Raw genomic sequence first — 13939 nt, 5'->3', positions numbered from 1 at the left:
TGTTCTCTGTTGTTACCACCTGCCTTTCCCCTTGGACAGCTTACCCAATGCTCGCCTTCCACTTCAAGTTCTCAAGCTATAAAGAAATGTGAAGTCTGTAGAGTTTCAAATTATTCTATGTTGTCAGGGAGCTGGAGAAAAAAAAAAAACCTGGCTCTGGTAATACAAAAGATAATGAGACCTACTTTTCTGATTTGCTTTAAAAACCAACAACAAACAAAGAAAACCCAAACAAAAAAACCCCACTCCACCCCCAAAACCCAAAGAAAAAATATACCCCCCCAGAACATAGCTACCAACACTTGCAGCAATTTTTTAAACAAACAAGTGCCACGTAACCCCCGAGTCTGTCCCCCCCAGTTCCTTGCACAATTTCTGTTACCTTTGATAATGTTTGTTAGTTGTCATGCTTCCGTGCAGCCTCTCCCCATGTTGCTCAGTGCATAAAAAGGCCTTTGAAGTCTACCTTTGATTTGGTAGCTGAAGCACCTGAACTTGCAGAGGTTGTAACAAAACTGCTAACAGCATTTATCTGACGTTCTGGGACTTAATTTTAACTACCCAGGGTTTGTTTGCAGTGTGCCTTTGCTGTTTGCATACAGCAGGCCTAGGCTTGCACTGCTAATTTGGAGAGAAGCTCCTCATGCCAACAGACTCATCAGATGAGAGCCCAGATCTGTGATCTGAGTCACACGTGTATTGTGATCATGCTGTTGGGTGCCTTGTCCAAAAGCAGTGTGAGTCAATATGCTTTAAAGTATGGTAGATGTTTGGGGAGAAGAGAGCGGAGAATCTGTTTTTAAATGCCTCCACAAAATGGTGTAAAAATTAAGTTATAAAGAAGTTGTGAATTAGGTGATGCCAAAGCATCAGTGACAGCCGGTGTGGATGGGTGGCGGGCTATAGCCAGCCTATAGTGCCGTCTGTCTGCAGGGGCAGGAGCCTTTCCAGAGCAGAAGGACTTAAGAGCAACCGAGGCAACCAAGGAGCATCGCCCCTTCCGCCCACTTTGGGGACTGCACAAGGAACCTACGGGCTCACGGGGAGGTAAATGGGTAAGAACAAGGTTCACAAACAACAAACGCTCCGTGCTAGGGGGTTGGAGCATCTTGGGTAAGAATTATAAGCATTTTGGAGAGAAGTCTTTGTCTCTTAGTTTGGTAGTTGTGATTTTGGCCTAGCCGTGAGCCGTTAGCATTTCTTCACCAGGTAACGCAGCATTTTGTTAGAGACAGCGGAGCGTGCTGTGAACGAGCTGGTGCTCACTGCCTGCCGTCAGGCTGCTCCTACTGCCTAATCCCCAAATGTCGTTCCGTAGAAGAAATGGGTTCCGCCTGTGGCTTGGGGGTCTCACAGCACTCGTACCACCCCTGCAACAGGTTGGGCGCTCTGCTGGGACGGAGGCTCTGCGCTGCACGGGGGAGTATGAGGACCAGCAGCCGTGCGAGGGGTCACTGCAAGTGTGGGCACAGATCAGATGCCAAAGAAAAGCCAGGGACAGTAAATCAGAAAGATTCCAAGAAACCACGGTAAACTAACTTGGAGGTTGCAGCCATATAAGAAAATTCTATCACATAGCAAGAGATGACTTTCTAGAGACATCTGAGATGGCCAGAACAAAAGGAGGTAGTTGCTCAGTTTTGAGGAATAAATCAGTGGGCCCTCATGTTCATTGGCTTTGGATTGGTTTGGTTTTTTTTTTTTCTTTTCATGTCCTTTCTCTGGCTTATGTGCTCTGTGTGAACAAAAAAGTAATTTCTGATGTAGTGGGACTGGGGGAGCACACAGACCAAGACATTGCATATTTTTCATGTTATTCAGGCAGCAGAACGTGCATAAGCCTCCTGTCACCGACCAATCTTTTGGATCTAGCTGCAGACATAATTTTTTTCCAAACCAACATGTACTGTTTGTTGTAGCCTTTATTTGGGAATTAAATGAGGTACGGTTTACTTTTCTACAGAGGCATGAAGCAAAACATGGAAGTTTTCTCATTGCCAGAGAAAAGAAGCTGCTGCTTATAGTGGATCTTCTGATAACTGCAGTTTGACAGATGTGTTACTGATGGCAGTACCTGGGGAGGGGAGGAAGGACGCTTCTTCAGCGGTGGCAGTACCAAGTGCAACTGTTTTGTATTCTATTAAGTAATGATTTAATCTCTGGCAGAGAAAAGCATCCTGATAGTTTGATTTGTTTTGATTGGCAGTGAATTCCAATCTTGTAAAAATTGAGATTAATGGATTCTTTTATCTATCCTTTACTTGTGGAGAAAAAGAGTATAGAGAATTTCTTTTAGAGATATGCTGACTTGCCCAAAAGTAAAGGGAGTAATTTACAGACAGGGACAACTGAGGATTTTGCTCTTTACATTGCAGTGCATTTGCCTCAACTTAAATATATCCTTTAAAATATTACACCAGCTTATGTTACATTGACAGTGATGAATTCCTAAGGCACTAGAACATACCATGTTTTAAGTCAACTTCTGAAACCAGGGCATAGTGAGCATAACCATAAATGTTGGGGTTTGCGTAGTTATTTTGGTTGGCAGATTTCTCACTTTCCTTAAAAAACCAGCTCATGCAGCATAGGGTCAGGTCCCAGCCCTACATCTGCCCGCAGGCGCTTCCATGGGCTCAGTCCTGACGTGGCTAGAGAGAGTCTTACTGGGGGTGTTGCCTATTTAAATGATTGAAGGCTGTAGAGATTGATTTTAATCAAGACTTCAATAATATTACTCAGAATGTTCTAAAAAGTAATTTCCTAGTTATATTTTTAAATATAATATTGAATGTTGCTAGAGATTAAAATTATATCAGGGTAGAAATCCGGGATAAAACTACTGTATATAAAAGATTTTCAAAATGCAGGGTAAGTGGAAATTAGGGCATCTCTTGATGTAGTGGCTGGATGCATTTATCTGTCAGAATAGATACTAGCTGTATTACTAGCTGTATTAACTACTGGATGCTTAATGAGTTGGTAACAGAAGATCGAACTATCTTTCATTACCTTATTTTTTCCCTTAGTACTCACTGGTACGTTTTGCTGTCTCAGGTACAGTAATTGTTGAAAACCACCTTTGATAATATTGTATATATTAAAGCGTGGGAGTTCACCCGTTCCTTTTTTTTTTTTAAGTCTCATTACTCTTGTTTGCTTTCCAGTGGCTGTTGAGGAATTGATATCTTATCAATTTTTGAGAATTTACGCTTTTACTAATCAAAGTAAAATAAGCTATATATTTGGCCTATGCTGTGAGACACGTGTCCTTTGGCAATACAACTAAATACGACTTCTTTGGCACGACTGTCTAAATAGATTAGAAAGTTGAGAGCAGGGTCGTTGGATGGACGGATATTCTTACGGTTCCTTTGATGAGGCCTTCTATGCACCGAATGCTGAATGTCGTTATAACGTGTGCCCTTGGAGCTGTGCGAGAGTGATGGCAGACAGCCAATGTGCCTCAATACGGTCACCATAAAGTTGTTTTGAGAAGGGGGAAACAATTTGGACCATATTTTGCTTTTTGTTATCCATGTGTATAATTGAAGAGACCAGAGTATTCCCCTCAGTAAATGTCTCTACCTTAGTGGTAGGGTAACAACAGAGAGATCTGAGACAGTCATTTCAGTCTGCAGAGGAATCGCCCAAATAACTACTCTTTGGTTTTCCGTTTCACACATTATGTCCTTGTTTGATTGTCGTGCTGAGTAAACCAGTGGCTGAGCTTTGCCTGACTTGTGTTAAAATCACCAAGTTTTGCCTAGCTTCAATCCAAGACTGCAAAGCAGATCAGGCTCAATCAAAACTTGATTCTGTCTGCTTGAGAAATTCATGAATTTTTTGTCAGAACTAATCTGTCATTTTTGCATAATGTTACAGAAATCCTGCATGCACATAATAGTTGTGTATCACTTTCACTTCTGGTTAAGTTTATGTAAAAGAGCTTGTGATATTCTCTCAAATTTTCACAGTATTCTCAGTGGATTATTTTGAATACGCGAGCTTTTCAATTTTCATGTAGTAATGTAATTAGGATGTCATGTGGATGTTTTAGTGCACTTGTATTTCCATGCGTGCTGCTGGTATAAGATGATTTTCATTGTTAAACATTTCTTTGATAAACATTTCGTGCATAATGAAATGCTACTGATCTTTGTGGTTCAGTATTGGTCTTTGTAGTATAATGGAAAAAATAAGAGTTAAGATAATTGATGGAAATTTTGTTTTCTTGATTATAGATTCCTCCTTAGAGGATTTTGTTTGCTCAGGAGCTATATACAAATGCTGTGAGCTTTAATGCTGCTGCCGAGTAGCTCCCCTACCTTCTTACTACTTGCCAAACCACTGTACAAACGTAAAAAATGGTTTATGCTTCCTTGGCTGAAGCTCTTCTGTAGGTACCATAGGTTTCTGAGGCCCACAACACTGTTCCACAAAGTAAAAAATGAAATTCCCATCCCTTTCTTTGTGATTTTTTAAAATATTGATTAGCCATAGAACTTAAATTCAAAGTGCAGAAAATACATTGTTTGTCGTCATCATGTGCACATACGATGTAAACAATAAGAGATTGGAAATGATATAAAATAGTTTCTTTTACGTAATGTGTCTTATCTGTTTGGCGCTAGATAGCCAGTTACAAAATACTGTTGTTCCACTTCTAGCTTTTACTGAAGTTCTTAAGATTAAAAAAAAAGCTTAAAAAATTAGGAAAAGATACAGAAAAGAAAAACTGGAATTAAATAAGTGGATGTAAAAAACCACATAAGCATCAAATAGTGTCAGAAAAAGGGACAGTTAAGTATTCATGGGCTTGTGTATAAAATTAGATTCTGGGTCAGTGCAAGTCAAGAGAATTTAGTCTCAATAAAATCATAGATGCAACCAAAATGACAGGACTTGGAGTAAATGGTTTGCAACCCGTGTCATCGCGTTTTGCTGCCGTGGTGTGAAGGCCAGAAAGGCCTGTGTGGTGTAACAATAAGGAGAGAACAAAAGCTAGCCTTTAGATATAGAGCACCTCCAAGAAAGTACCGCCTGCAAAATCATGACGTTAACTTCCACGAGGGAAGGGCATTCTGGTGATCTCCACCTTTGCTTTACCAGCAATTCCTTCATGCAATAAAGCAATGTCTGTAAACTCAAATGAATGGAGTAATATGCAGAAAGTGATATCCTTTTACAAAAGGCTTTGAATGACTTCCAGATGCCACTGCCAATACAAGTCACAATCAAAATGACCCTATCGTTAACGGTAGTAAATTTTCACAGAAAGGTGCCCTGAAGCAAATGACTATTTCAGCCAATAAGTCCGATGTTTTGATCTTTCTGTATGAAGTGCTCCACTTCTGGCACATGCATTCATCTCTAAGGAGCTACACTCCTTTACTGAAAAAATTAAAAGAATTTAAGAAGCAGAAAAAGCAGCGTGGTGCAGTATGGATGATGAGCCACGCAGGCAATGGCTTGGAAAGCACAGGGAATATGAGGGTGAGACCTAGCGTATAGGATCTGGGTCAGGAGCTTGTGGGGTTAACTTCATCTGTACTGGATCCAGGTGCAACACTACGTGTACTTTTATGCTAAGAAGGATTTTTTTTTTCTGTGTAGGCTTCAACAGAAAGGCACGTGAATGCCAAATTCAGAATTAATATGATTTATTGCTATAGGGAAGCAGCGTGCTGCAGCACTTGGACGTAGGATGGATGAGGTAGGGTGTGCATCTTCTCGAACAGATGTATTGCTGCTTTGTACGGCTGCACTTGGCCCGTCCAAGAACAGGTTTCCAGGAGCACAGACCCACTGCCTCTGTTGAGGGAAGAGTTTAAAAAGTAAGAGGAAAGTCACTGGGGCTAAGCTTACCTCCATGCTGACACAGGTTTTTGAAAACTGGTTTGGGCTTATCCACACTTATCCAGAGAACACTAGGAAGGTAAAACCCCATTATGGAAGTCTGGTGGGCTGTACGCTGGGCTGGCAGCATTGCTGTTGTGTTCGCTGTCGTTTCATTAAGGCTCATTGCACCTGCTCCTAATTGTGATGTAGGTTATTAATAATGAAAGAGTTTTCAAAATCTAATTTATTTCTCATGTTTCTGTCTGTTCAGACAACGGCTCTGGATTAATCAGGTTGCTGAATCAATTTGTGAGATGTTTATTCTCTTCGTTTATAAACTGTTTTAAAAATCATCTTTTCTGTTTCACCGTTCCTTCATTGTGTATTGATACATGTGGGGTTAAAAATAACAAAACTGAGCTGTTCATCAGCAGATTCCAGCTGACTTTACCTTCAGGGTCTCACTTCTGTTTATTTACAAATGTGCTAAGTGTTGTGCAGATGTAGCAGAAGACATAGCTTGTGCCCTCAAGAAACAGTAGAAACAAAACCATGCAAGCACTTGAGGTTCTGAGACTTGAAGTACAAGAAAAATAAAGTCGGTGATTGGTACACAGCTTACTACTTCCACATGTGTTTGATTGTTGGATTAAAGGTAAAAATGTGTAGTTCCGTGAGGTACTTGCGAACAAGGATTTTTAGGAGCTATTAGGATTACTGGAGCGGTTCTCCAGCATGCTGCAGCGTCTGCACTCGAGACCTGGCAGGGCGGTGTTCTTTGTTTAAAACTACTTTAAAATCCCACTCAGACAGGATTGCTTTATACCTACTACTGTTACTAGTAGGAGCTAGGATTAATTGAATGTCCGTAAAGGAAGATGCTTTTTTATATATATATATATGTGTGTGTGTGTGTATATATGTATCTCCCCCGCCCCAGTTTTGTTTACTTGCTGGATTTGACAGCAGACACTCTGTGTCTCCTCAGTTGCAATGTTTTCCCGGTATCATCCATCAGCCTCTTCCCCTGTTGTTTATGTGGGTATTTCGTGCTGCATCAAGAGAAGAAATGTTTAAAAATGGGGAAACACAATTTTTATTCCTCAAAACAACCCACTCATGAATGGGGGAGAAGCGAAGTCTGGGGCAAGTGTGGTAACTGTTTGTGCATTTAATTTATCAAAAATGCATTTTGACTCATTCAAAAGAAACAAACTGCAAGTTGGCAGTGTCAGTTCTGTAAGCCTGTGAAAATAGCTTTACCTGATAACGCTGTATGGGGACTGCTAATGGCTAAATAATGTTTCCATCTCTTTTAGGATCAGAGTCACACACAAGTTTCCCAGTATCGCCAGGACCACTCTCTGATCATGAGATCCATTGTCCACATGACTGATGCTGCTCATTCGGGAATTATGCCTCCTTCCCAGCTAACCACCATTAACCAGTCTCAGCTAAGTGCGCAGCTGGGGCTAAATTTAGGAGGCACTAATTTGCCACACACTTCTCCCTCCCCTCCTGCAAGTAAATCAGCCACTCCTTCCCCATCCAGCTCTATAAATGAAGAAGATGCAGATGAATCAAACAGAGTAAGTTACTCCCTGCGCTGCAGTGAGTATGCTTTGTGTGTCTGTGTGCTGTATTGCCATGAATGTGGCAGAATCGTGTCAGCTGCAATGTGGTCATATAAAATAGTAATGTTACAGTATAGTGGAATATCATTCATTTGCTGTTTAACTTCTTTACTTAAGAAGTTTCCCTAATGCCTCCATAATAATAAATGCAAGAATATACATAGATATATATTTGGTCTAATACATTCTTAACTCATTTCAGATTTTACAGAACTGGTGAATCTCTTCACTCATCAACTTTGGACAGTTTTGTCATTTTGGTATTCTCTGGAGTCATAGAGAACACAGATGCATTTAGATAGAAATAAAATAAGCTTATTCTAACTGAAAGTTTCATTAATTTACATTTTGCTTTAAGTAAATCTGTTATAAAAGGAAAATTTTATCAACACAAAAAGCACAAATGTTATTATAGCAGTATATTTAAAGGGCCTAATTTAGACTGTTCCATGAAAGGTTTTCTCATTAAGTTAATGGAAACTGTGTGTATGGAAAGATCATTGTACAGGATCCTCAAAATACCAAAGTAAAATGACTATCATAGAGGTGTATTTAGAGCCACTTTATCCGGCTCTTGCAATAATCTGTGCATAGTTCAACAAGAGAGGGTACAGAGGAGGACATGGGGACCAGAGTGACCTGGAATCTGGGGTGTGCTGCTCTGGGGGTTCCCCATCCCAGAGGCGAGAGGGAGACATCGGTGCAGGGCCAGTGCCTGGCAATAACACAGAGCCCCCAGTGCCGCTGCACCCACTCCTGGCCGTGCCCGGGGGGGCGGCAGGGGGTGGGGGGCCATGACGACGCACAGTGGGTGTTCGCTGCAGGTGGATGGAAACTGCAGAGCTGCTACTGCTTTTTGCCTGGAGGGTGGGCTTTTTAACCCCTGACCCATGCCTGAGTTGACAGTCAAAGTCTGGGAGTCAGGAAATGCCTCCAAGCTCTTGTCTTTTGAGTCTCTGCTGCTGAAATTACATCTTAATGGAAAAACATAGATTGCCTATTCAAAATATACTATAGATCAAATCTTAATTTTTTTTTATACAAATTAGCATCGGGATGTGCTTTTTCAGTTCAAGCTCGTAGGATTTGACTCTCCGAGCCATGCTTACAATGAGTAGTAACCATTCATGCATGTAGTTCCAGTAGATCTGATGAGATTAAGCTGAGACCAAGTACTCTTTGGTAGGAGAAAGGCTTGCCAAACACGAGTCTCCAAAACATTGCCTACATAGTAGCTTTTTTCCATATATTATTAAGCTGGACTGTCAATAATTTTTTGGAAGTAATCTGACTTATTTCATGCATACATTGACTGTTCTTTTTATTACTGTTTCTTAGGCTACTGGAGAAAAAAGAGCTGCCCCAGATTCTGGCAAGAAGCCCAAGACTCCAAAGAAGAAGAAAAAGAAAGATCCCAATGAGCCACAGAAGCCAGTGTCAGCATATGCCCTCTTCTTCAGGGATACACAAGCTGCAATTAAAGGGCAGAACCCGAATGCTACATTTGGAGAGGTTTCAAAAATAGTGGCATCTATGTGGGACAGTTTAGGAGAAGAACAAAAACAGGTAAAAAATTAATGCAGGGTTGTCTCGCAAGAAGTAAAATAGTAATGCTCCTAAAAAAATCCTCCTGCCTCTGCTCTGAGTGGACCACGCTACCTGCTGATGCAGATCACTTACTCTCTAGAGCTCAGGAGCTACGTTGATTTTTGAACTTGCTGAAGACCTGGCACCTAAAAAGCATTTTGTTTTAAGAGCCAGTAGGTAGTATTAAATGGCTGTATTTGTCTTTAAATTTTAAAGGGCAGTTTGTAAAACAGCTCAGGTGATACTGTCCTAGAGTCCTGTTAAGACCGTCTTCTGATGATTCCTATTTCAAAGCTCGTGTTTCCTATTAATCAGAAGTTAGAAGGGAAGAGGGGAAGGTACAGCAGATTTACCATTTTCCTTTGATCTGCCTTATGAATTTGTTACAACGCATGTTGATTTCCAACCTTTGAAGCCAGTCCTCTGTGCCTCGTTACAGTGTCGTGTGTGAAATGTTATCTCCATCTCAAACTTGGTACGGAATGATGAGTTTTGTTCTTCCTTGAGGGTTGTTATTCTTCCTATACACATAGAACTCCTACACGTGGACTGAAGGAAAAAGAAATCCTTCGAGGCTGTTTGCCTGTTGATACTCAGTGCAGCTCCCAGTAACAGTTAATGGAAGCTGCGATGGAAGAGTAGATTTCTGTGTAGGGCACCTCCTGGCAGGATATAAATGACACTGTTTTGTGAAATACATTTGGAAACTTTTAGTCTGATCTAACAGATGATGGTGAACATGATTTAAAGGTGAACATTAAATTTAGTGATGATTAAAAATACAGATGAATTCATTTTTGCCTAATTGCTCTCGTTTAACTCAGTGGGATTCTCTCATACTGCCTTTATGGAATGCAGACTGTCCAAGCTCTATGAACCATCTTTTCTAAACATATAAATATTTTTTAATATCTAGTTTGAATACTTGTTTTTAAAAAAATATTGCATAGGTTTTTGGTTTTTTTTGCTATTTTATACTACTGCAGATAATTTTTAGCATCTGGAATACTCAGTGTTCTAATATCCCTGTTACTTAGAGTTGTTAAAATATCATTTCCTGGGCTGGTAAAGTGTGCATAAGTAGTCTTGTCAAGCAGGTGGCTGCTCTAGCAGCTTTTTTTATTCACAATAAATCAGTGTAAATTGTGATGCAAGTCCAGTGAGTAGGCCTGAAAGTCCATAACCACCTCCAAGAACATTTTGATCTTTCAGGGGAAAAAAAGCACATCTACCAGTAGAGTGTTTTCAGGTTTTTGGTCTGTGTTTTTTGTTTCTTTGCAAGTGATTTTGAGAGCATTTGGGCAAAAACATCTTAATATTGAAGTTGATGAAATTGTGGTCTCTTTTAATAGGTATACAAAAGAAAAACTGAAGCTGCCAAAAAAGAATACCTAAAGGCACTTGCTGCTTATCGAGCAAGTCTTGTTTCTAAGGTAAGCTTAGTAATGCCTTCAGTGTAATGCAAGGTAGCTTTTGGCAATGGCGTTTAATATGGGGGGGTGGGGAGTGTTATGCAAAATACAAGTAGAATCCTAGGATTTCTGTAATAGAGCTCCACAAGATGACGTGCTGCTGCTTGAACCCTGCTTAGTCTACGCAGAAAAAAAATTTCACCTCTCTAATGGCACAGTAATGATTACCAAGCAATAACTTCGTAAATGTACATCTTCTTTTATCTATGGAGGCAAAATAATGCACTTCACTACAAAAAGTGAAATTCAGTCATGAAAAATGTACTGACCTTCTGACATTAACATTTGCAAGCTCTTTGCAGAGTTTTGTTTTTCCTCAAGAGCTGCTTCTCCAAAGACAGACTTGTTTTGCATGGAGCTGGAGAGCAGTTACTGTATGACACAGCTTAAGTATTTCTTGCAGGTGAGGGGAAAAAATGCGTGGTGGCTCTGAATTCAGAGAGTACTTACAAATGGACTAGCTGGCACTGAGCCACATGGAGTATTTTAGCGGATCCCGAGTTAAAATAAAACTCGTGAAGAAAACAAAGCTCTGCTGTCTTATTTGAGAATTTACCTTTTTAACCAGCAACACTACCTGGGTTATAGATCTGTTGCATCTGAATAAATGGAAATGTGCCTATGGCCATCTAAAATATGGGTAAAAATTAATCAAGGTGGTTATTTCTCTAACAGTATTTTATAGAGATCAATTACAAAAATATCTTTGATCACAGGAAAGCAACAGAAGAAAGTGATGATGTCTAACTCCTGAGAATACTTATTTGAATGTACTACTGCAGCGCCTTAGTAAATCACACAGAAGGTTGCTGTGTGTTTTAATAAATGCTTACAAATACAACAGCAGAAATTAGACACGTGTTCTTGAAAGCTGGAAGATGTCTTCTCCTTGTGTTGAGAGGCTGCATTTTCCTGCTGTCTCTAGGACATAGATAATATTCTCAAAGCCTTTAGTATCACAACGCTAAGTTCAATGGCAGCTGGAATTGTAAATATCTATGAGGGAATTTATTGTGTCAGTCCTAAGCTCCCTTTTCAAAAATGTCAGAAATCATATTTTCTCCCCAAATCCGTGGGAGCTGGGCTGCTGAGTAAGTTGTGGGAAGACTGTGAGTGCAAAGTACACTCAGAAGTCCAGATTTCATCTCCCTTAACTTAAAACATCCTCTCTGGAGCATCTTCATCTGAGGTTGTTGCTGAGAGTGGGGATGGAATAGACAATTCCGCAGCATAATTTGACATGTTCTAAAGCAAATGTCTAAAACATGTCAGTTAATTGTGCTGGCAGAGACTTTTTCTCTCTGTTGTCTTTATATAGGGATTCCAGGCAACTATTCTGCATGTCAGGTACAATGCAGATGTGTAAAACTGAGACAAATCCTACCTTTGGTGCTTAAATAGGTCTAATTTAAATATACACAATATATTTAAATATACCTAATAACACTATGCCTTCAAAGGCACCAGAACACCTCATTTATTCCCATAGGCCTCTCTGGACTGTAGTTTTCCCGCAGGAGTGTGTCTTCAGAAGCCTGCAGGGCACTGGAAGCAGGCAGGATTCCCAAAGCAGGGCGCCCCGCTGCTGCAACTGCTTCCAGAGGCTTCGGCTGGGTGCCTTGACAGTGTTCCCTGAGACTTTTGTCCATTGTAGATACTCAGGACTCGATGCCTTAGATGCAAAGAACTGCAAGAAGCAAATTAAAAAAGTTTTGTTTGAGAAGTTTTATTGTTAGTACGCTATTCTTATGCCATGACAACTGGTGTGGGGGGAAATGCTTCTGCTCAGATTTGTCTCCCAAAGAACAGGGGTCTTTGGAAAACATGTAAATATAGAGTGTTAGGCCCTTTCTAGCTCTTGCAGTCACGCAGTGTACATGACATCTGTGACTTTCTGGTGTGGAACAAGGGCATGAGTTACTTTTTTGTCGAGGTAAGAACTGGAGGTACTGTACGCAGAGGCAGATGAAGAGTTGATGTAATGGATCAGTGGATCAGTGATCTTTTTTGGATCTTTTCTGATAGAAAACAAAAGATGAAAAAAATGACCCTGAGTAGCTGTGGCTTTTATTTCCCTGTAAACAGTAACAATGTTTTTTCTGTTAAAAATGCAATGAATTTCTTTTCCAAACACAGGCTGCTGCGGAATCTGCTGAGGCCCAGACAATTCGTTCTGTTCAGCAAACGTTGGCATCCACAAATTTGTCTTCCTCCCTTATTCTGAATACTTCTCTTTCTCAACACGCAACAGTATCGGCATCTTCTCAAACTCTTCAACAGTCCCTTCCCAGAGCAATTGCTCCAAAACCTTTAACCATGAGACTGCCAATGAATCAGATTGTAGCTTCTGTTACCATTGCACCAAACATGCCGACAAACATTGCAGCTCCCTTGATAAGCTCTATGGGAACAAATATGGTGCCAACGCCATCTTCATCTCAAGTCAGTCCCTCAATGCAAAGCCAGCAGCACCAGATACAGCAGCTCCAGCAGCAACAGATGCAGCAGATGCAACAGCAGCAACTACATCAGCATCAAATGCATCAGCAAATACAACAGCAAATGCAACAGCAGCATTTTCAGCACCACATGCAACAACATTTGCAGCAGCAGCAGCAGCTTCAGCAGCAAATTAATCAACAGCAAATGCAACAGCAACTGCAGCACATACAGCTTCAGCAAATGCAGCAGCAGCAAATGCAGCATATGCAACACCAGTCACAGCCTTCTCCTCAGCAGCACTCTCCGGTAGCCTCTCAGATCACTTCTCCCATCCCCGCCATTGGGAGCCCTCAGCCAGCACCTCAGCAGCACCAGTCACAAATACAATCTCAGACACAGACTCAAGTATTATCACAGGTCAGTATTTTCTGAAGATAAATGATCTTGCAACATGGCTTTGTGTTGATGGAGGGGGTAGGGGTAAACCATATTTGGCTGAAAACTGTAAATTGTTGATGGTAGTTATGCAGGGATGCATAACAGATCAAATGATCCTCTAAAGTGTCTATTAGATAGGCAATAAAGAACTACAATGTAGCTGTGTATCATCTTTTAGCTGACTATAAATCATTTTGTTTAAAAAAAAAAAAAAGCTGTGCTCTTTTTCATGTGATGCCTTTTTAATTTATTTAAGCTTTACCTACAATATGTGAATCAAACGGCCTAATAAATACCTGGACCTTATGACTGCAAAATGGCCTTTCGGAGTTATATGACATAACCCTTCTTTCTCTAAAAGTGAATAATGCACTTCAAGGCAGTATGAACTCATGAAGCCCTTAAAGCACAGTTGTAACTACCTGTAAAATGATGATTGGATTTCATACAATCATACTTGTATGACATGAGTTAGTCGATGGCATTTTTTGTCATGAAAAAATAGAGTAAATCACAGATTTTTGC

General features: G+C 40.5%; 1 protein-coding gene across 2 annotated transcripts in view; it reads left to right on the top strand.

Annotated features, from left to right (window-relative positions):
- The window catches only part of TOX3 (TOX high mobility group box family member 3), a 74200-nt gene extending 60792 nt beyond the window's left edge, over window positions 1-13408 (top strand). For both annotated transcript variants that reach the window (XM_009637607.2, XM_009637606.2), the window contains exons 4-7: window positions 7161-7430; window positions 8814-9041; window positions 10415-10495; window positions 12671-13408. In XM_009637607.2, coding sequence (XP_009635902.1) covers window positions 7161-7430; window positions 8814-9041; window positions 10415-10495; window positions 12671-13408 — 1317 coding nt within the window. The remainder of the gene's footprint in view (window positions 1-7160; window positions 7431-8813; window positions 9042-10414; window positions 10496-12670) is intronic.
- Window positions 13409-13939: the final 531 nt, after the last annotated feature.

This window comes from Egretta garzetta, unplaced genomic scaffold, assembly GCF_000687185.1.
Source record: "Egretta garzetta isolate BGI_Z169 unplaced genomic scaffold, ASM68718v1 scaffold314, whole genome shotgun sequence".
In the NCBI taxonomy this organism is placed as follows: domain Eukaryota; kingdom Metazoa; phylum Chordata; class Aves; order Pelecaniformes; family Ardeidae; genus Egretta; species Egretta garzetta.
Note: the sequence above shows the minus strand (reverse complement) of the source record. Positions and strands in the feature narration are given on the sequence as shown.